Source organism: Mirounga angustirostris, unplaced genomic scaffold (genome assembly GCF_029215605.1).
Source record: "Mirounga angustirostris isolate CCGP_5_RB_7025 unplaced genomic scaffold, mMirAng1.0.hap1 SCAF_18, whole genome shotgun sequence".
Lineage (NCBI taxonomy): Eukaryota > Metazoa > Chordata > Mammalia > Carnivora > Phocidae > Mirounga > Mirounga angustirostris.
Genome location: NW_026991726.1, coordinates 1,346,046 through 1,369,528, shown reverse-complemented (window position 1 = coordinate 1,369,528; position 23,483 = coordinate 1,346,046). Strand labels below are relative to the sequence as shown.

At 41.0% G+C, this 23,483-nt stretch overlaps 1 protein-coding gene across 5 annotated transcripts in view; it reads left to right on the top strand.

Moving 5' to 3' along the window:
• The window catches only part of LOC135363079 (alpha-mannosidase 2-like), a 107,616-nt gene extending 84,377 nt beyond the window's left edge, over positions 1 to 23,239 (top strand). For all 5 annotated transcript variants that reach the window (XM_064583775.1, XM_064583777.1, XM_064583779.1 and 2 more), the window contains 3 exons: positions 10,492 to 10,686; positions 21,082 to 21,192; positions 22,779 to 23,239. In XM_064583775.1, coding sequence (XP_064439845.1) covers positions 10,492 to 10,686; positions 21,082 to 21,192; positions 22,779 to 22,931 — 459 coding nt within the window. In that variant the 3' untranslated portion in view covers positions 22,932 to 23,239. The remainder of the gene's footprint in view (positions 1 to 10,491; positions 10,687 to 21,081; positions 21,193 to 22,778) is intronic.
• The last annotated feature ends 244 nt before the right edge of the window (positions 23,240 to 23,483 follow it).

The following is a 23,483-nucleotide window of genomic DNA, read 5'->3' as shown; positions in this document are numbered from 1 at the left end:
TACCTGTGGATACCAGTTCTTTACATGTCAGGAAAAGGAGCTAGGAGAGATCAGATGAAAAGCTCAAATGCTGACAGGACTCAGAAAAGTGATGGCATGAGGGAGGTTGGTCAGGTTTAAGGGCAAACGCGTAAGTGAGGTGACCCCAGGTCTGTGATGAGTGAGGACACATCCCACCAAGGAGCTACAACTCAGCTGCACTTGAGGGAATATGGGGGCCCAGGGTGACTTGGGTTTCCAGTGTTTTGGGTTTAAAAAAAAAAAAAGTTACCTGTTTTAGGGAGTTTTTTTGTTGTTGTTGACAATTTCACTGTGAAATCTCCTGGATTTTTTTTCTTTTTTGAGAGTTGGCCAAAAAACAGACAACTTTTTAATACCATGCAGACCTATCAAAACCTATCTGTAGGCAGATTTAGCTCACAGATCACCAGGCTTCACCTCTGCGCTAAATGAGATATATTTCTAAATCTTATGATTCATTAATTTTCATCAATTATTTCTTCTGTCTCTTTTTACCACATCCTTTCTCCTACTGTATTTTTCTCTCCTTTATTTATATTACATTTACTTGTTGATAGATTAAGTTTAAAAAAACATTTATCAAGTTCTCACCATGTATCAGGTCATACTGAATAAGCCAAAGTGACTCAAAATATCATCTCTTATTGTCTTAGATAATTTATTTAGCAAGTTTTGCTGTAGATGGATGGAAACCTTTGATGTTTAGGGATCAGATAACTTAAATGGGCTTCATGAAGGACACCATGGAGCCTAGCAGGAAGTTCTGATTTATAAAATAAGGGCTGGAACCCAATGGAGATCTCAACTTCTTGTGGTTTGGATCAGAATGTGCTATAAACTCTTTATAATTTCATACAGAATGCAAGGAGAAAGCTAGATCTGAACAGCTTGAAGCCTTCCAACCCACAAGGAACCAAATAATGTTTAGAGTAGTATATTAGTACTGCAAGGCTGGAGAATTCATTTACAGCTTAAAATTTCCTATAGCAAACATGTGTTATAAGCTTTGGGTTTATCATAAAGGTTACAGTTAAAAGATTACCTTTCCAGGAGATTAATCAAAAGGTGATAATTCACCAGCTAAATATCTTGTCGAGCCCCTCGTTGCTATAAACATGTTAAGAAAGTGCATGAATCATGGAACCTTCTGTGAGATTTTGTCCCACCCTGCCTGGCCAGCTTCCAGCAGCGTTATTTGTTCGTGGTGCTTTTATAGCTCTGAACCACAAATCTTCCCTAAACTTCTCTCCCTTATCCTGCTTAGGACAGTAAATGGCACAGTTCTTGAATTCTCGAAGCACTTACAGTCATGATATTGTTTCCTTTGACGAGACTTAGCATTAACATGTTTCTGAGTCTGAATCATTTTCTTAATCCAAAACTAGTTAAAGGATGAGACTCAGACATTTGATTGCAAAGGCAGCGGTTTCTTCTACAAGGTTGGGAGGATGTCTGGGGTGATGGTTCCCAGCACGTGTCCACAGAGCTGTGTCAGACTGACCGAGATTTGAGATTCACTCTGGGGGCTGTTAAGCTTTGGCTACCTAGGGCTCACCCCTGGAAATTCTGATTAAGTAGATTTGGGTTAGGGTTCGGGGATCTATGTTTAAAGCTCCCCAAGCCATTTTTATGTATGGTAGGTTGCAGGGGGGCACTGAGAGTCAAGGGAACTGGTGTGGTTGGGAGGAAGAGTATATATGCACATTACTGTTTGAAAGGTATACATAATCCATCAAGAAGTATCCCACCTATTCACTGAAGTGTCCAGGGATTCCTCCAAGAGCATAGAACAAAGCCAGAAAGCTTTCTCTGAATGTTACTTGACCTAGAATGGACTTAATGCCTTCTGATTCTGATACGGCAGGTGTCTTCTTTTCTGTTGGGATCTTTTATCTTTTATTATTGAAAAGTGATTTTGTCAGCAATCCTGACCTAGATTATGAAGTCCTTTGATCTTGGAGTACATTTAAAGTTTCCAGTTGAAACTGTTCCCTCAGTATTCAACAACATGCATTAAATTTCAGTATTGTTGGTGAATATTATTATATATGCTTTTTTAATCTTTCTTTTAAAAAAAGTGTGGGATGGGTGCATATTTTATTTACAAGTCATTTAGACCTTGTGTCAGTATCTCAGTATGCACTGTCCCTCTACTGCCTTTAATTTTTTTTCTTTCTCCATAGTCTGAATTGTAATGACATCTACAGTTCGCTGCTGGCAAGATGCTTGTCACTCTTTGCTCAATACCCTCTGTTCAGTGCTAATCTGACATTCTGAATTTTAAGCCCCGTATCTCCTATAAATCCTATCTTTTCGGCCAGATAAGTAGCCAAGCCTTTTATTTGAGCCCTGTATTGCAGAAAGGATGCAAAATCAGAGGATATCAGTGAAATGGACAGTTTAAAAATAAGATACAAAATTAAATTTGTTCCACATGTCACTGTTGATCAAAAAAACTTTCCACATAAATTATTTTCTCTTCTTAGTGTTTTTCTCTGTGTGCTCTTATACCTTAGGCATTATTGGTTAAGATTCTACTTAGTCATCGATTTAGTTAATTAAGTGTGTCATCTACCATATGCCTATTGCCAGCCCTGGCAGACTTGTTTAATGTTTGAACATGCAGAACCACTTGTCTTTAAGTATATACCATAGCAATGACTAAAGTACTTTTAAATTCTACTGAATAATTGTGTACTAGGTAAATATGTACTAACTATTATATAACATAATTTAACAGTTTCAGTTCAGTGGTAGTGATTTACCAAATTTAACAGATGATATAGGTATACTCCTTGTGTTATTTTAAAAACCTTATTTATTTTGAGAGTTTTTCCCCAAAAAATCCTGTCATTGGGTAACATGTATGGAGCATAGCTTCAGATCACAAGATGTTATGGTCTAGTTGAGTGTATAAATGAAACCATGAGTATATGGTGGGTAAAACCTGAGGGAGAAGAGATCACATTTGATGATGTGCAAGATGTGTGAATATTCCAGCCCATCTATTTAAGAATTTTGTGGTAGGTTGAGAAAGAGTTTCCATAAAATGTTATGCCTTGTCCTAAAATGATTTTTGGAAAATGTTATCAGGATTTTTAGTACTAAAGCAATGGAAAAAAGATCTTTCTAAACATGAGTTAGGTGGACACTGTTCATTTTCTTGTATTGCTTACAAATGGACTTGGTAATCTCTGTGTTGGCTAAGACTGTTATTTACAAAATATAAAATTAAAATATTTGTTTTTGTTTATATTTCTTTTCTATTTAAACCCTGTCAGGTAATTGCATTAATATTGTGAAAACTGCATATATATATATATAACACTTAAGCATTTCTGTTTTCTCTTTTTTTTTAATTTTTTTATTCTTATGTTAATCCCCTGACATTACAACATTAGTTTTAGATGAAGTGTTCCATGATTCATTGTTTCTGCACAACACCCAGTGCTCCATGCAGAATGTGCCCTCCTAAATACCCACCACCAGGCTAACCCATCCTCCCACCCCCCTCCCCTCTAGAACCCTGTTTGTTTTTCAGAGTCCATCATCTCTCATGGTTCGTCTACCCCTCCGATTTCCCCCGCTTCATTCTTCCCCTCCCGCTACCTTCTTCTTCTTCTTTTTTTTTTTTAACATATATTGCATTATTTGTTTCAAAGGTACAGATCTGAGATTCAACAGTCTTGCACAATTCACAGCGCTTACCAGAGCACATACACTCCCCAGTGTCTATCACCCAGTCCCCCCATCCCTCCCACCCCACCCCCCACTCCAACAACACTCAGTTTGTTTCCTGCGATTAAGAATTCCTCATATCAGTGAGATCATATGATACATGTCTTTCTCTGTTTGACTTATTGCACTCAACATAATACCCTCCAGTTCCATCCACGTCGTTGCAAATGGCAAGATCTCATTCCTTTTGATGGCTGCATAATATTCCATTGTATATATATACCACATCTTCTTTATCCATTCATCTATCGATGGACATCTTGGCTCTTTCCACAGTTTGGCTATTGTGGACATTGCTGCTATAAACATCGGGGTGCACGTACCCCTTCGGATCCCTACTTTTGTATCTTTGGTGTAAATACCCAGTAGTGCAATTGCTGGATCATATGGTAGCTCTATTTTCAACTTTTTGAGGAACCTCCATACAGTTTTCCAGAGTGGCTGCACCAGTTTGCATTCCCACCAACAGTGTAGGAGTGTTCCCCTTTCTCCGCATCCCCGCCAACATCTGTCGTTTCCTGACTTGTTAATTTTAGCCATTCTGACTGGTGTGAGGTGATATCTCATTGAGGTTTTGATTTGGATTTCCCTGATGCCGAGCGATATTGAGCACTTTTTCATGTGTCTGTTGGCCATTTGGATGTCTTCTTTGGAAAAATGTCTGTTCATGTCTTCTGCCCATTTCTTAATTGGATTCTTTGTTCTTTGGGTGTTGAGTTTGATGAGTTCTTTATAGATTTTGGATACTAGCCCTTTATCTGATATGTCATTTGCAAATATCTTCTCCCATTCTGTCGGTTGTCTTTTGGTTTTCATAACTGTTTCCTTTGCTTTGCAAAAGCTTTTTATCTTGATGAAGTCCCAATAGTTCATTTTTGCCCTTGCTTCCCTTGCCTTTGGCGATGTTTCTAGGAAGAAGTTGCTTCGGCTGAGGTCAAAGAGGTTGTTGCCTGTGTTCTCCTTTAGGATTTTGATGGACTCCTGTCTCACATTGAGGTCTTTCAGCCATTTGGAGTCTATTTTTGTGTGTGGTGTAAGGAAGTGGTCCAGTTTCATTCTTCTGCATGTGTCTATCCAATTTTCCCAACACCATTTGTTGAAGAGACTGTCTTTGTTCCATTGGACATTCTTTCCTGCTTTGTCGAAGATTAGTTGACCATAGAGTTGAGGGTCCATTTCTGGGCTCTCTATTCTGTTCCATTGATCTATGTGTCTGTTTTTGTGCCAGTACCATGCTGTCTTGATGATGACAGCTTTGTAATAGAGCTTGAAGTCCGGAATTGTGATGCCACCGGCTTTGCTTTTCTTTTTCAATATTCCTCTGGCTATGCGGGGTCTTTTCTGGTTCCATAAATATTTTAGGATTATTTGTTCCATTTCTTTGAAAAAAGTGGATCGTATTTTGATGGGGATTGCATTGAATGTGTAGATTGCTCTAGGTAGCATTGACATCTTCACAATATTTGTTCTTCCAATCCATGAGCATGGAACATTTTTCCATTTCTTTGTGTCTTCCTCAATTTCTTTCATGAGTATTTTATAGTTTTCTGAGTACAGATCCTTTGTCTCTGTGGTTAGATTTATTCCTAGGTATCTTATGGTTTTGGGTGCAATTGTAAATGGGATCGACTCCTTAATTTCTCTTTCTTCTGTCTTGTTGTTGGTGTATAGGAATGCCACTGACTTCTGTGCATTGATTTTAGATCCTGCCACTTGACTGAATTCCTGTATGAGTTCTAGCAGTTTTGGGGTGGAGTCTTTTGGGTTTTCCACATAAAGGATCATATCATCTGCAAAGAGTGAGAGTTTCACTTCTTCTTTGCCAATTTGGATGCCTTTGATTTCTTTTTGTTGTCTGATTGCTGTGGCTAGGACTTCCAATACTATGTTGAATAGCAGTGGTGATAGTGGACATCCCTGCCGTGTTCCTGACCTTAGGGGGAAAGCTCTCAGTTTTTCCCCATTGAGAATAATATTTGCTGTAGGTTTTTCATAGATGGCTTTTATGATATTGAGGTATGTACCCTCTATCCCTATACTCTGAAGAGTTTTGATCAAGAAAGGATGCTGTACTTTGTCAAAAGCTTTTTCTGCATCTATTGAGAGGATCATATGATTCTTGTTCTTTCCTTTGTTAATGTACTGTATCACATTGATTGATTTGTGGATGTTGAACCAACCTTGCAGCCCAGGGATAAATCCCACTTGGTCATGGTGAATAATCCTTTTAATGTACTGTTGGATCCTATTGGCTAGTATTTTGGTGAGAATTTTTGCATCCATGTTCATCAGGGATATTGGTCTGTAATTCTCCTTTTTGATGGGGTCTTTGTCTGGTTTGGGGATCAAGGTAATGCTGGCCGCATAAAATGAGTTTGGACGTTTTCCTTCCGTTTCGATTTTTTGGAACAGTTTCTGAAGAATAGGTATTAATTCTTCTTGAAATGTTTGGTAGAATTCCCCTGGGAAGCCATCTGGCCCTGGGCTTTTGTTTGTTGGGAGATTTTTGATGACTGCTTCAATTTCCTTAGTGGTTATAGGTCTGTTCAGGTTTTCTATTTCTTCCTGGGTCAGTTTTGGTAGTTGATCCATCTCTAGGAATGCATCCATCTCTTCCAGGTTATCTAATTTGCTGGCATAGAGTTGCTCATAATATGTTCTTATAATTGTTTGTATTTCTTTGGTGTTGGTTGTGATCTCTCCTCTTTCATTCATGATTTTGTTGATTTGGGTCATTTCTCTTTTTGATAATTCTGGCCAGGGGTTTATCAATCTTGTTAATTCTTTCAAAGAACCAGCTCCTAGTTTCGTTGATCTGTTCTACTGTTCTTTTAGTTTCTATTTCATTGATTTCTGCTCTGATCTTTATCATTTCTCTTCTCCTGCTGGGTTTAGGCTTTATTTGCTGTTCTTTCTCCAGCTCCTTTAGGTGTAGGGTTAGGTTGTGTACTTGAGACCTTTCTTGTTTCTTGAGAAAGGCTTGTATTGTTATATACTTTCCTCTTAGGACTGCCTTTGCTGCATCCCAAAGATTTTGAACAGTTGTGTTTTCATTTTCATTGGTTTCCATGTATTTTTTTAATTCTTCTTTAATTTCCTGGTTGACCCATTCATTCTTCAGTAGGATGATCTTTAGCCTCCATGTATTTGAATTCTTTCCGACTTTCCTCTTGGGATTGAGTTCTAGTTTCAAAGCATTGTGGTCTGAAAATAGGCAGGGAAAGATCCCAATCTTTTGGTACCGGTTGAGACCTGATTTATGACCTAGGATGTGATCGATTCTGGAGAATGTTCCATGGGCACTAGAGAAGAATGTGTATTCCGTTGCTTTGGGGTGGAATGTTCTGAATATATCTGTGAAGTCCATTTGGTCCAGTGTGTCATTTAAAGTCTTTATTTCCTTGTTGATCTTTTGCTTAGATGATCTGTCCATTTCAGTGAGGGGGATGTTAAAGTCCCCCACTATTATTGTATTGTTGTTGATGTGTTTCTTTGCTTTTGTTATTAATTGCCTTATATAATTGGCTGCTCCCATGTTAGGGGCATAGATATTTACAATTGTTAGATCTTCTTGTTGGATAGATCCTTTAAGTATGATATAGTGTCCTTCCTCATCTCTTATTACAGTCTTTGGTTTAAAATCTAATTTGTCTTATATAAGGATTGCCACCCCAGCTTTCTTTTGGTGTCCATTAGCATGGTAAATGGTTTTCCACCCCCTCACTTTCAATCTGGGGGTGTCTTTGGTTCTAAAATGAGTCTCTTGCAGACAGCATATCGATGGATCTTGTTTTTTAATCCAGTCTGTTAGCCTGTGTCTTTTGATTGGGGCATTTAGCCCATTTACATTCAAGGTAACTATTGAAAGATAGGAATTTAGTGCCATTGTATTGCCTGTAAGGTGACTGTTACCGTATATTGTCTGTGTTCCTTTCTGGTCTATGTTGCTTTTAGGGTCTCTCTTTGCTTAGAGGACCCCTTTCAAGATTTCCTGTAGGGCTGGTTTTGTGTTTGCAAATTCCTTTAGTTTTTGTTTGTCCTGGAAGCTTTTTATCTCTCCTTCAATTTTCAATGACAGCCTAGCTGGATAGAGTATTCTTGGCTGCATATTTTTCTCATTTAGTGCTCTGAATATATCCTGCCAGTCCTTTCTGGCCTGCCAGGTCTCTGTGGATAGGTCTGTTGCCAATCTAGTGTTTCTACCATTGTAGGTTACATATCTCTTCTCCCGAGCTGCTTTCAGGATTTTCTCTTTGTCTCTGAGACTCGTAAGTTTTACTATTAGATGTCGGGGAGTTGACCTATTTTTATTGATTTTGAGAGGGGTTCTCTGTGCTTCCTGGATTTTCATGCCTGTTTCTTTCCCCAAATTAGGGAAGTTCTCTGCTATAATTTGCTCCATTATACCTTCTGCCCCTCTCTCTCTTTCTTCTTCTTCTGGGATCCCAATTATTCTAATGTTGTTTCGTCTTATGGTATCACTTATCTCTCGAATTCTGCCCTCATGATCCAGTAGTTGTTTATCTCTCTTTTTCTCAGCTTCTTTATTTTCCAGCATTTCATCTTCTATATTACTGATTCTCTCTTCTGCCTCATTTATTCTAGCAGTTAGCGCCCCCATTTTTGATTGCACCTCATTAATATCCTTTTTGATTTCTACTTGGTTGGATTTTAGCTCTTTTACTTCTCCAGAAAGAGTTTCTCTAATAACTTCCATATTTTTTTCAAGCCCAGCTAGTATCTTTAAAGTGATGATTCTGAACTCTAGATCTGACATCGTACTAATGTCCGTATTGAGTAGGTCCCTGGCAGTCGGTACTGCCTCTTGTTCTTTTTGTTGAGGTGATTTTTTCCGTCTCGTCATTTTGTGCAGAGGAGAATAGATTAATGAGAGAACAAAATGCTAGCAGAGTAACCACGTCCCCAGAAAATATACTCTAAACAAATCAGAAAAGACCTGAAGCAGTGGGATAAGAAGGGGAAAGAGAGAAAAAAGAAAAAGAAAAAAAAAGAAAAAGATAAAGATAAAAACAAAAACAAACAAAACAAAACAACAACAACAAAAGAAAAACCAGAATGTGATCAAATATGATCTATATGGTATATAGATCAGTGCCACACACTAGATTTGGGGTGTGTTTTGGTCTTTTAGAAGAAAGTGTCTCCCAAAATTTTAAAGAAAGAAAAACATATATGTACAAAAATAAGGGTTGATATGATGAAGGGATGGAAAATGACTGTAAAAATGGAAATTATAAAAAATTTTATAAAAGGAATTGATAAGAAGTTGTTTGAAAAAAGAAAGAGGATTTAAAAAAAGAAAAAAGAAAAAGAAAAAAAAAGGGAGAGGATGTGATCAGGCAGGGGAATAGAAAACACCATATACTAGAGATTTAGTGTATATTTTAATCTGTTAGAAGAAACTATCTCAAAATTTTAAAGAGAGAACAACTTATATATATAAGCCAAAAATATGGGTAACTACTATGAAGGGATAGAATATGACTCTAAAAATGAAAAATAAAAATGTTTTTTTTAAAAAAAGGGATTGATAAGATGTTGTTTGAAAAAGGGAAAAAGAAAAATTCAAAAAGAAATAAAAAGACAAAAAGACAGTTAAAAAAAATTAACTTTAAAAGACTAAGGAATCATGGTAAAAAAGCCGTGAATTCTAGGTGCAGTATTCCCCTAGCGCTGGAGTTCTGCCATTCTCATTGATCGGTAAACTTGGTCTTGGCTGGCTGTTCTCGCCGATCTTCTGGGGAGGGGCCTGTTGCCGTGGTTTCCAAATGTCTCTGCCAGAGGCGGAATTGCCCCGCCCTTGCCCCCTCCCGGCTAAGTCATCTGCTCGGGTTTGCTCTCCGGGGCTTTTGTTCCCTGCGAGCTTTCCGCACAGCTTTGGAGGCGGAGAGTGAAGATGGCGGCCTCCCAATCTCCGCCCCAGAGGAGCCGAGAACTTGGGCCCACTCCTCAGTGAGCCCCCAGAGAAAAGCCATCAGTCACTTCCGTCTCCCCGGTCTCCGGCTGCACTCCGTGCTCAACCGGCCTGTGACCGCGCGTTTCTATCTCTGGCACCCGACCCGGTCTGGAGTCTCCAAACCCAGCAGATCCCTGCGGTGCCCTCCCGCGCGGCTCCTCCCGGGGGAGGAAGGTGAGTCTCCCCGGATCTGCCGCTTGTTGGGTCCCTGCCGGAGGCGTAGGGGCCCGACTGGGCCGCGGATCCCGGTTTATGGCCACCCCGAGCTGAGAGCCCGGCCTGGGCTCCGCCTCTGCCGCCGGCTTCCCTGCTCCGATCCCTGGGAGCTCTGCCACACTCGGGCACCCCCGGTCTTTCTGTGACCCCGAGGGTCCTGAGACCACACTGTCCCGGAGGGTTTCACCCCCCGCTTGGCCACCAGAGGGACGTCCCTCAGCGGAGCAGACTTTTAAAAGTTCCGAATTTCTGCTCCGCGGCTCTATCACTTGCCAGAAGCGGCCGACGGAGGCCCCTCCCCCGCCGTCTATCCTTCCGAATATCGCCTCGGATTCACTTCTCCGCACGTCCTACCTTCCAGAAAGTGGTCGCTTTTCTGTTCAGAGAGTTGTTGCTCTTCTTTTCTTTGATCTCCTGTTGGGTTTGTAGGTGTTCAGAATGGTTTGATCCCTATCCAGCTGAATTCCTGAGAGGAGACAAAATCCAGGTCTCCTACTCCTCCGCCATCTTGCTCCGCCCCCCCTGTTTTTTCTTGATAGGAAGAAGAAAAGAAGTCAGTCAGTTATCCTTCTCTCGTTAGCCACATAACTTCCTCTTTCCTGAATCATCCTGTCTTTACAATGACAGAAAAGATCCCCGTGCCCACCCTTCAGCTGCTAGGTGAATTCTCTCCGTTACTGTCATCTTTGCCTTGTGACATTCATCTCGTTAATCTGAGGACAATACAGTCAAAGGTATATCCCAAAATGTATCTATAAAGAATTACTTTTTTGTGATGTATTTGATATAAGGGGATGAGAAGCAGAAAGAACTGCAGCTGACCCTTGAACAGCATGAGCTGGAATTGCACTGGTCCACTTACACAGATTGTTTCCCATAAACACACTACAGGACTGAAAATGTATTTTCTCTTCCTTATGATTTTCTTAACATCATCTTTTCTCTAGCTTCTTTTATTATAAGAATACAGTGTAACATACATATAGCATACAAAATGTGTGCTGATCAACTGTTCATGTTATCAGTAAGGCTTCCAACCAAGAGTAGGCTATTAGTCGTTATGTTTTGGGAGAGTCAGAGTCATGCGGATTTTTGACTCGGGGGAGGGGGATCATCGCCCCTAACCCCTTGCACAGCTCAAGGGTCAACTGTACTGTGGGTTTTACTGCGCCTCAAGGAGCTGTTAAGAGGACTTGGCCTTTAGGCAAAATCATTCTACCTTTCATTTGACTGTTGCTGTGTAGTTTAGAGCATATCCCACTACTAATTTATGTTATTCCCGGAAAAGTTCTATGTGGTGAGAAGGTCAGGGTATATTATCTTTGTACAGATAAGAAAGCAAAAACTGGCCCTGGGGTCACATTATAGTAGGTGGGAGAACAGGCCGTAAGATCAGCTCTTCTGGCATTTTCCATTCATTTCTCCTTGTTAGCCAGTGTTTCTTGAGGAGTTAGAGAATTAAGAAGCATAGCATTTAATTATTTCTGTATCAGAGGCCTTGTACATTCATATCTTTCTCTTGAAAATCACTGCAACTCAGATGTTTGCATTGAGAAACCCAACTATTTAGAGACATCCAAAGATATACTAGAGGAAGAGAGGGGAAGGTTTTATTAGATTTGGAATTTTAATTCAGTTAGACTGCTTTTGTTTACATGTATGCCTACTTTTAAAGTCAGAGATTGCATTTGAAAAGAATAAAAATTAGACATTTGACATCATTTTTATCTTTTGTAGAGCTGTTTTGTGATATTGTGAATTGACATATGTGTAGCTACAAATAGTCTTAAGTGCTTAGGGATTCTGCAGGGAATGTAATAAATGGTCTGAGTATGAAAAGAAGAGAATGCTCATGTTGAAGACCACATAAGAAGAGAAAAATGTTTCGTTTAAGCACAAAGAACTAAAGCAAACCAAGTAAAGTAAGGATAAATGCCTGCAAATTGGGACATATAGGGCTTTTAAAACTGTATGACCAAGAGAAGGAACTTAGGCCTATGTAGGAATATCCATGAGGCTTATGATAATGAATTCAGGTGAACACAGGAGGCCTGCGCATATCTGCATGTGTCAAAAGCCTTGTTTGATCATGCGAACGAACCAGGATTTATTTCATGCCTACTACGTGCCAGTTATAGCTAAAGGCACTAGGGATACTGTCATGAGCAAACCAGACAATCACTCCTGCGTTTCTGAAGCATGGATTCTGGTGGGAGGAGAAAAATAAGAAAAAATAAGAGAAACATATAATGTGTTAGATGGTGATAAGTGTTAGGGAAAATAGGGAAGGATGGTTCTGGAAGATGATGCGAGTTTGCATAGTGTGGTTGGAAGAGGACCTTGCAGAAAGGGTGTTAATGGAGTAAAAATCTGAAGGAGGTTAGAGAGTAAGTGACTCATGCAGATTTCTGGGGGTAGAGTGGTCCAGGAAGAGTTACAAGCAAGTAGAAAGGCCTAAACGTGGGTGCCATGGTGAGAATAGAAGCTCCATGTGAGCTGGTCTTTTCTTTGATTCCTTGCTGCATCCTGTTGCCTAGAAGAATGGTTGCACATAGAAGGGGCTCAGCAACAATTTGCTGATTGAGCGAATCTCATGAGCTCTGTTTCTAGGATTCTGCTAGTCTTTTGTGGGTCAACTTTTTGACTCATGGAAAGAACACACCAGCGATGGATAGCCTCCCTGAGCTTTTCCTCTCATTAATTCATAAGCCAAAGGGAATGAGGGGATGGGGGGGGTGGTACTAAAGACTCTGAGCCTCAGGTTGCCACCTCTGGGCATGATGGTAGAGGACATTAGCAACCTAAGGATCTGAAGGCTTCTGGGGCACATGGCGGCCACTGTTCCTTAGCCTCGTTTCTAGATGACTCTTTCCCATGATTGTTTTCTGGAAGCAGATCCAGTTGTCTGGAGTCAATGAATGTTGCTATTCAGTTGGTTCACACTCTGAAGAATTCGGCTCCGTGTGGTCTGGTCTCCACTCACTATGTCCGCTTGGCTTCCCCTTGTTCCTCACACCCTTCAACAGGTGGCCCACCTCCACTCCCTGATGGCTGGCCGAGTGCCGACTCAGCTGCCCGTTATAAAATGGGGCTGATATCAGATCTGCCTGCTGCGGGTCTGTTGTGAGCAACACATAAACTAATGCTTGTGAAAGCCCTTTGGAAACAGAAGTGCTTTATAAACATACGTTGTCCTGATGGTGCTTATGGTACTTGCCGGCTCAGGTGCAAACTAGGGTTTTAGCAGAGGAAATAGAAAGCAATTTAACAATTTGACCAGGAAGAATAAAGGCTGAAATATTATGTGTAACCATAACTAGCACACTGGCACATGATCAGAAGTCGGTATTATTGGGGGCTGTTTTACTTTATCCTATCAATCAGTGCCAGTTCCTGTGTTAGTCTTTGACTCTTAGCACATATTTCTAACAGTTGGTTAAAAGCTCACCGGTAATCCAAGGGGATTGATTTGTCCATTCAAAATCACTTCTTTAAAGAATTGCATTCTGTCCCTTAACCTCTGATAATAGGAAAATAATCATTGAAAGAAGCTGACGTAGGTATTGAATCAAAGAAAGCTCGGTACTTAAAAAGGTGTCAAGTGTAATTTCATGGTTACACTAAAAGAAGACAAAAATCACTTGGAAGAAATCCAGAAACCAGACCTCAGCATTTTGGATTGTATCCCTATTTCTGTGTGCTGGCAGCTCCAAACATATAATAATGAATTGTTCCTCTGGAGGTTGCAAAGCATTTTTCCCATTGAAGTAGTGTGAACATAGCTCTTAGCTTCCAAGCCAGACCAGGGTCTCCACTGGCCTGTATGTAAGTAAGCATTTTCCTAACTACCACCTCCCACAAGAAACATGTCTGAGAACCACCTTCACACGATGGAGGCATGTCTTTGTTTCTGCCGCACCTCCTCGTCGGCAGCGGGATGGAGGAGGCCCCTGCTTGCCCAGCTCCCGGGTCACCGTCTGATGGTTCCTCAAGTTCTAAACGTCACATGGGCAGCCTGACTCCTCAGGGAGAAAGGGGTTATGGACTCGAGCAACAGTGAGAGAGGCAAGGTAGGGTTGGAGGTGTTGCTAACCCATCAAGGTGCTGCAGCATTTCCAGCTACCAGTCCTCAGAGTCCTATGTGTCCAGATCACACCAGGGAGATTTTGAAATAGAGAAGACTTACAAATTTCCCCATCTCTGATATTCTGATTCCCTAGGTCTGGGGTGGGGCAACTTAGGAATCAGTAATTTTCAAAAACTCTCATGATTCTAGAAATTACTGTTATCTCCATTGACTAAGTTGGGAAAGTAAAAGTTAGAAATTAAATGACTAAGATAAAATTACACAGTGGTACATGGCAGAATTAGGGCCCACATGCAGGTTTTCTGAATCTGGGTGCTGTACAGGGCCTCAGAGGGTGGCGTTTGACTTCTTAAGAGTTACTAAATCTGTTCCTCAGAGTCCAGTTTTTCAGGAATTATTCTGTATTGGTAGATGAGTTTATGGTTTTATATAAGCATATGTTGCTCTTATTTTATATGTTTTTGGAAAAAACTGATTGCATGTCATCTAGTTGCAGTCAGAGGATGATGGGAGCAGGCATCTCTTAAACCCTGCCTCGCAGCACCGCCGGGTGTGCCAGTGAAGTCCCGTCTAGCAGTGAACTGTCAGCCTTCTCCTCCTGGAGGCTCGGCCCCCCTCTCTTCTCTTTACCATCTCCTTTTCTTGTACTGTCAGAAGCTTGAGATATTAAAAAGAAGATTCTGTAAAGGCTTGAAAGCTGGGGAACAGGAGCACCAGTGAAGTGGTCGGGAACAGGAAAACCATGCCATCCTCAGGAAAGGGTATTGATTAGGGGGGAAGGGAGTCTTGGTAGAGAGGATGCTGGGAGAATCTCACAGGGGCATGGATCATCGGTCGGGGTTCTGTAGGCTGGAGAGATAGCTTCAGCCTGGAATGCAGACATTCCAGGGACCAGAAGGAATTTGATTAAGCCATTTAATTAAAGGCTTCATGGAGCCATGATGCCTTGATGTTTTGCACAATGATACGTTGTTCAACCTTTTTCTTTCCCCCAGATTATTTCCACCTCTTTTATGTTCAGATGTATTTTTATTTAATTCATTTATAGATATGTATCTTTATATCTGTATCTACTTCTCTCTCTGTGTATTACATTTAGCTCTATCTCTGACATTTTATTCTGATTTCTTGCAAATAGTTAAATATTATCATTTCAACATCACCACTTACTGAATAAGGTTTTCTCTCTCCACTTGTTTACACACCCCCTTTTCTTATAAGAGGCAGTTTAAGGTTTTTACTTCATTTTGCCTTTCTTAGAAGAATTGATCGGTGCTTTATTAATCTCCCTGGCTTCTGGAAAGGTGAAAATTGTGGAGAAAATTTCCTCGTTGTACAGCCCTTCACCTTCTCTGTTCTTTCTGTCATCTTATCTTGTTGATCGAAACAGGATAACTGTTATTGGACATTTTAATGAATGCCCTGGAAAATGAATTCCTACTGGTTACTTCCTGTCTCAGGACTTAAAATGCAGTGTGCAGTTTTCCCACCTTTCCAGTTGCCAGAATACAGGGAAAGATGAATGTCAGTCGGCATTTTCAAGGAATCTGGGCAGGTTGGAGAAATTTCTCCACCAGCTGTTTAGCCATGCCTTAATTTGTATGGACCTTAGACATTCTTTGAGGAGGATAGAGACACATTTCTCTTAGGGAATCTAGTCGAAGTTATGGCTTCTCTCTTCCACAGAAAAAAAGGGTGCACACATAACGTTGACTACAGTTTCCAGGAGTGTGCTTATCTGTGAAGCTCACCTTATTAATGAGCAAGTCAGATTTCTTTTGGTGTGAGATGGGACGGCCACAGCTCTCTCTTCTGGGTTCTCACCCATGTCGATGGAGGGACACTTGCCTGCTGCTCTGCTTATGGGACACTGCCGTGTGCATATATGATTTTCAGAATGGCTTTAAATCCCGTTTAAAATGGGGCGGGTGGGTGGAAATGACAGTGTCCATGCCTTCCTTTCTCAACTAATGTATGTTCTGATAAGTCGTGGTTTTAGGCTGCTGGAACCTTGGATTAAATACTCCCTTTTTCTAAGCTCAGATCAGAGAGTGAGCTCCTTCGGGTTATAGCCTTTTCTTCTGTTACATTAAAAGTGATTCTTTCTCTTTCCCCTCCTAGCGGGTGTCCTTGAGCGCCAGTCCATAGCTAGCGTGAAGGCAGGGGGGCGAAGCTGGTAGAGCACTTTGGAGTCCCGCTGCCTTTGTTTGAGCGCATCACCTGTGCTTACCGGCCAGTTTGCTTAGCACACAGCCCCTCATTCTCCCATTTGCCTCATTCGCAGCGTGGCCATGATAACAGGACACACCTCAGAGGTGTCCTAGGGATCAAATGAGTTAATGTTTGTAGAGCACTTAGAACAGTATCTGGCACGTACTAAGCACTGAGTGCGTGACGAATGAAGGTTGTCAACAGTGAGAGTTCAGTCATGAGCAGTGGTGATTGTTGCTAAAAATGAAATAAAATGTAGGCACTTTTTTTTTAATAAATTGGAGGTTGAATTTTATTCCCAAAGTAAATCTCGATGTCACCTTGACTTGTATTCCGTATATATTTTTTGAAAAGTTAATAAGATACCTAAAATTGTGTGCCGGGCATTATGCTGAGTGTTTTCTTTGTAAAGAGAGCCTTATTTAGCTCTCCCAGCAGTACTGTGAAGGTAGGCAATATTGTGCCCCCCTGTTACAGAAGAGGAAACTAGCTGACCTAAAGATGGTAGGTAGCTTTCCCAGGTCATGCAGCCAGTAAATGGTGTGCTGAGAGGCGCACCCCAGCATGTTGACTCCAGATCCCCGCCCAGAACCTTCTACTCCTCTTGTATGGAAACAAAGGGGAGTGAGAGTGCTGAAAATGTTAGGGAATACTCTGCCTGTTTTTCTCTTGACCACTCAGTTATGATGGGACACCCTCAGAAGGATCCACCATCTGTGGGAAAGGTCATGAAGGACTAATGTAGGGTCGGTCAGTGATCATTGCTAGTTGACTATGAGAAGGCATGCTTCATGATTGCGATGTTCATGTGCACTTAAATATAATAATACAAACTTGTATACCACCTCCACTGTTTCAAAGGCTGTTATGAGATGAATTGAGTTCTTCCGTGAGAAGTATTCTGTACAGGGTCCCACACACGGCAAGTGCTCAAAAAGTGTTAGCTGCGATTACTGTTACTGTCATTGTGGTTGGGACTTGATCCTCAGAGGGGCGCTTCACGAGTCTCCCGAGTTTTCTGAGTTCTGAGAGGTTAAATGACGTATCTGCAGACACAGGACTGGTTCGTGTGTTTTGCCCCCAGTCCAGCTGCTTCTAGCCTTGATGGCGTCGTTCTGCCAGCCGCACCATCTTCCGTCCCCCCCACCCCACCCCGTTGCCAGAGAAACCTCCCGGGCCCTGCTTAGCCTCAGAGCCACAGGTTGCTTTATCCCCTGGAAGTAAGTTCTGCGGTGGATTCTCCAAGTGACTTCGGAACACCCAGGCCTTCCCGAGGGGATTCAGTCTCAAATGTGATCTGAGCTGTAAACAGAGACACTTGATTTGAAGTTCACCTAGCATAGTGCTTGGTGCAATTTCAAACTTGGTCAATTTTCTTCCCTCCTCCCTCCCCCCTTTTTTTTCTGAGGTCCGGATAGTACTCATACATTAATGAATATAAAAACAGGTCTTTCAGAGTCTGTTTACTCTCCTCGAGTGAACAGCATCTTTTTTGCGAAAGTATCTGTTTTCTTGCATGCATATTCAAGTTAAATTCACAGTTTCCCTACTTTGAAAAACAGTTTTCTTGGAAATAAAATGACGAGACAGACTTTGAAACTGAAAAACTGCTGCTTTGCCTCAGGTATTTTTGCTTGAAAACTGATACTTTCATGAATATTTAATTTTTAAAAACTTGGACAAGATGATTGCTATTTCAGTTGGTGTTCTGGTCCTTACGAAAGTGATGCAGTTTTGGTTTTTAGAGAAAGTGTAACATTTTTCCATCAGTGAAAATTACTCTTTATGACTTCAATTTCTACTTTTGTATTGTTTAAATCTCTTGTAAAACTAATGGCAAAATTCCAAAGATGCTTCCTTTTGCTTTTTTTTTTTATTATCACCTCCAGTCTGGTAAAGGCCTCACACATTCATTATTTCAAGAGCAGATGTGTTGCAGGAATTTTCACAAAGCCGGCTGTCTGGTGGTTTTGTAAGGATGGTTTAGTGAGTTAAAATGGCTAAATGCTTCAGGTTATAATGATAAGTGCTTTTAAAAGAGCCTCATCAATAGACCATGTAAATAGTGAATCTGAATTGGGACTTAGTCATGATTTTGTTATGTTATGATTTTGATGCATAATTGTTGACATACAGTTTGGAGGGTCTCTGATTCCTCAGCTACAGAGTTATAATGTCACTAAAGAAAATTTGTGAATAAAAAATTAAGTGAGCTATTGGGAAAATAATCACCAGTACTTATCTGATAGATTACAATGACAGAAAGAATAATGGCTAAAATGTACCAAGGGCTTCCTCTGCTGCAGACACTGGGCTGAGTCTCTGTTACACAATTGAATTTCATCTCCATTTTATGCTACAGGAGAAACCAGGTTTTGCTAAAAGCATCTAGGAAATTGCAGAGCTAGGATCTAGATGTCGAGCTGCCTGACTCCCAGCCCAGGTTCTGATCCATTTTCTGTAGCTTCTACACCAACACATTCTGTCCTATAAGCTAAGCCACCATACCTCGTATTTTCAACGTCTTACTAGACGCCATGACTCCATGAAGAGGGGAAACCTGCATTAGGTCCATTTTATAGGCAAAGAAACTGATGCTTAGGTGATCAGTAACTATTCCAAGCCTATACACTTAGCACACGAGAGACTTGTCCTTGTCCTTCTGGAGACCTTATGTATGTCATAAATGAAGGATTTTTTTTTTTTTTTTTTTTTTTTTTTACTGTGTTCTTTTCATGCTCTTTTGGGACTGTGTGAAACACCTTGAAATTTTATTTTTTTATTTTTTTATTTTTTTTTAAGATTTTATTTATTTGAGACAGAGAGAATGAGAGACAGAGAGCACGAGAGGGAAGAGGGCAGAGGGGGAAGCAGACCCCCCGCTGAGCAGGGAGCCCGATGTGGGACTCGATCCAGGGACTCCAGGATCATGACCTGAGCCGAAGGCAGTCGCTTAACCAACTGAGCCACCCAGGTGCCCCATGATTTTATTTATTTGAGAGAGAGAGAATGAGAGAGAGCACATGAGAGGGGGGAGGGTCAGAGGGAGAAGCAGACCCCCTGCCGAGCAGGGAGCCCGATGGGGGACTCGATCCCGGGACTCCAGGATCATGACCTGAGCCGAAGGCAGTCGCTTAACCGACTGAGCCACCCAGGCGCCCCACCTTGAAATTTTATTAGAAAACATTGTCATATGATTTAAACTTGCTATGTTTATCATGTTGGTCCTGTGATGACTCAGAATTCCTTAAATGACTTTTTCCTCTCCCTTCAAACAAAATCTTAGCAGTACCACTGCAGAATACCAGTGTGAAATATCATAAAGCAGGTTATTCCAGCCAAGAATCCGAGGTGAGGCCAGCTTTAAATTGTTGAGGCACATTAAAGTCAAATCAGTGGTGAGAATGCTGACAGCTCCTCCTCAGAAAAGATGTCTCTGTGGCACATTTAAAAATCATATCCCCCAGTGAAGATGATTAAGAACTTGGACATATTCGTATCTGTGGCCACAGAGGAGAAAAAGGGATCATTTTCATCACAGGTCAGTGCTGAGCACACTGAACTCCTTTGAATAGCTGTCCCTTTCTTAATTCGTCCAAGGATTCTTAATTTATTTTGCTTATTATCAGAAGCGTCTCCCCCCTTGAGGAAACATAAAATTTATTAAGAGAATTGTAACTTAAAATATTCAGAGCACTCCTGGCATCTTTATTTAAATGGATGCAAGAAATTTTACTGCAAGAAAGTATATATTGATCCCTGTAGCTTACTTGTCATGTTTAGTATTTTTCTCTTTGCACAAGAAGAATAGCTTCTGTAATGTGAATTTAAATGATACATCAAGCTAATAAATGTGGTTGGCCTAGCAAGTGATAAGCATAACTAACTCAATTTAAATGTCTTTTATATAAAAATAATGAACCAGTGTATTAAAGATTAAAAATGTTAATGCAATTAGCAAAAATTAGCATTCAATAAAGAAGTGTGTTTCAGTTTTGAGATGGATGATACATCATTCAATGACCAGATAAGGACTAAATTCAGGTACACTTTATTCAGCTGGCGTGTATGTTAAAAACCAAATAAATAAAAATTAAATGCTTTATTTGCCCCTTTGCAACGACGTGGGTGGAACTAGAGGGTCTTATGCTAAGCGAAATAAGTCAGTCAGAGAAAGACAATTATCATATATAATCTCACTCGTATGTGGAATTTAAGAAACAAAACAGGATCATAGGGGAAGGGAGGAAAAAGTAAAACAAGACAAAACCAGAGAGGGAGACAAACCATAAGAGACTCTTAATCATAGGGAACAAACTGAGGGTTGCTGGAGGGGAGGGGTTACAGGAATGGGGTAACTGGGTGATAGACATTTAGGAGGGCACGTGATGTAATGAGCACTGGGTATTATATAAGACTGATGAATCACTGACCTCTACCTAGACATGAAACCAGTAATACACTATATGTTAAGTAATTGAATTTAAATTAAAAAAATGTAAATGCTTTATTTGAAGAAACTTTGATAAAACAGTATGTGGCATGTAGACAAAAGGACACGCAGGTCCTTGGGGACTGTGCCAGAAACCAGGGCATGAGGTGACTTAAAACATATTGTCACCTGCCTCCTTGTGGGGGAGGTAGAGGGGATGTAGCAGGTGTGACAGTGAACGTGGGACTGGAGGGGAAATGAATTTTCCTGGCTTCACTGCTAAATAAAGTGAGCATTTTTGGTTTGGGGACGCTGACTTTAAAACAGTGGAGTATACAGTAGTGTCGCTATTTGCCTTAATGTCGCTGTGGCGTCTTGTCACTCTATGCTCATCTGCAGGTGGATGGCAAGCATTCCGATGAGGCAGCCTTGATCCTCCACAGGAAGGGGTTTGACTGCCGCTTCTCGAGCAGAGACACGGGGCTGCTTTGTTCCACAACCCAGGGAAAGGTGAGCTGAAAAGTGGTTTTTGCTTGTTGATTTCATGTGCTTTGAAATCCTTGCTTTCTGCTAATCATTCTGACAATAAGATAATGTTTCATTGCCTCTTCGTGGACTCATTCCCCTCAGCTGCTGTAATTTAGCTCAAGTCTCTCCATCTTAAGAAAGCACTTTCTCAACCTTCGATCTCTTCTCCTTGTCAGCATCAAAATGCACGTCTGGAACATGGGCACGTGTAGGGGCAACATTCTCCTCCATTCCTAGGCCTTCCGTTGCCAGCTGACAAAACATCCTCTCCCCACCCCCCATCCCCCAATATTCCCTCCTCTCTCACACATGCTCATGTAGGATCTAGGTCCATGAAGTCTCAGAGGGGCAAAAGCAGGTTTTATAATAACTAAAGGTGGGGTGGGGTGGGGTAGGGAAGTGGTGACACTGGCCAGTCGGGGAGTTTCACCACGGCCCCGAAGCAACCTTACTTAGCTCCAGTCAGTTGTTGTCCCAGGGGAAATGAGGGTCTAGATCTCCTGATCAAGACAGATTTGCATAGGAGTCCTCGCTGTGCCAGCCAAACAGGTCTTCAGGCTGACCTGCCGGCTGCCCAGTTTTTCTGTCTCCTTTGAGCTGGTCTTTCTGATAGTTCCCTCAGGCTCTCCTTGGAAGGAAATGAACCTCCAGCCTTCTGCTTCTGGCTCTGAGCAGGTTGTGCTCAGAGAAGACAGCTGGATGGCACACAGGCAGGTCTGCCCCACGGGGCAGCTCAGCTGACCCAGCTCTTCTCCAAAACCTCACAGATAACCTGTAGATCAGACTTAAGAGATTCATTTCCAACCCTACCAACTAGAATGTGCATAGGGTCTGAAAAGGAGAGAAAAGACAATATGGTAGGGGGTCAAAATCCACTTAGGCAGATAAGCTTCTTCATTTCTCGTATCATGCCCTCCGTGGAATTGGTGCGAAGAAAGCACTGATGGTTTTGGGTTTGTTTTTCATGATATTTACGCTTCACCTTATTACTGATGATGTGAGTGTACTTGGTTGTAAGCATTTGTATATAGACATTAAGGCGTCAAGTTTTAAGGGGATTATATGGTCCAGAGAGACATGGGATGAGGGTAGTACTTTCTCAGCAACCCCCCAACCCTGAAAATGGGACTCACTGACATGAGGAGCCTGTGTCCTTTCTCTCAGCTCTTTGGGAACAAGAAGAACGACAACTGTTAGGTGTAAATGTTGGGTGTAAGAGGATACGGATGTTTTTAAAGCTTGCTGGCTCATAGATGTGTTTTCTTTTATTGAAAAAGTGGCCCCTGCACGTGATAAGTTCTCAAGAAATTCAGAAGAAGAATGTAGAGTGAGCTGTCCTCTCCTGGTTACACTTCTCCTAGGTGTCCCTCCCAGGGTGGTCTGTGTGTCCAGGCATGCATAGCTGTATCTAATCTCCTTCCTCTTCCTCTTTTTATCATTAAAAGGAAACTTCAAATACACTGTTTTACTCTCCTACTATTTTCCACTGAATAAATATATAGATGTGTTACTAATCTTTCTTCAAAGTTGACCTAACTGTGCAATTTTTTTTATCATTTATTTTCTAGATTTTGGTACAGAAGCTTTTTAGCATGTTTACTGTCGCAAGTCTCATACCTTCATCATTATCCTTGATGCATTCACCTCCAGACGCCCGAAATATAAGTGAGATCAACTTGAGTCCCATGGAAATCAGCACATTCCGAATCCAGTTGAGATGAACCTGGCTTTCAAATTTGGATTGGGAAGCATTGTCTTTTATACACTTCTTGGTTTGACGTGCAATAAGGAAGCACATTATTTTAGCTTCTGGCTACTGTGAGGACATGAATTCTGTGATTGTTATTATAATTATTATTATTATTTTTTTTTTTTTTTACTAGTACAGAAAGAAAAAAAAAAAAGCCATGCTATAGCCAGTTTTTCTTTAAGTTCCATCCATGAATCACCACCATCAGTATGAATCGATGCAACAATGAAGGAAGAAATGTCTAAAACAACCTCTCCACAGATTGTATCTCAGGTTAAATGCTAACTAACTATATCTGTGTCGGGAGTTGTGAAGAGATTGTTATAAGTATTCATGTTGCTGATCCTTCATTAGTTTTACAAAAATACCCATTTTTACCAAAATGGAATAAAAAGCTGAAGGGTAATAGCTAATGGCCAAAATGGTTGCAATTGTTCATACGCATTCGAAAAATTGTGTGTATTGAAATATGTGGAAAAGTGCAATCCATCAACCCTTATGATATCTGTACATCATTGATCTT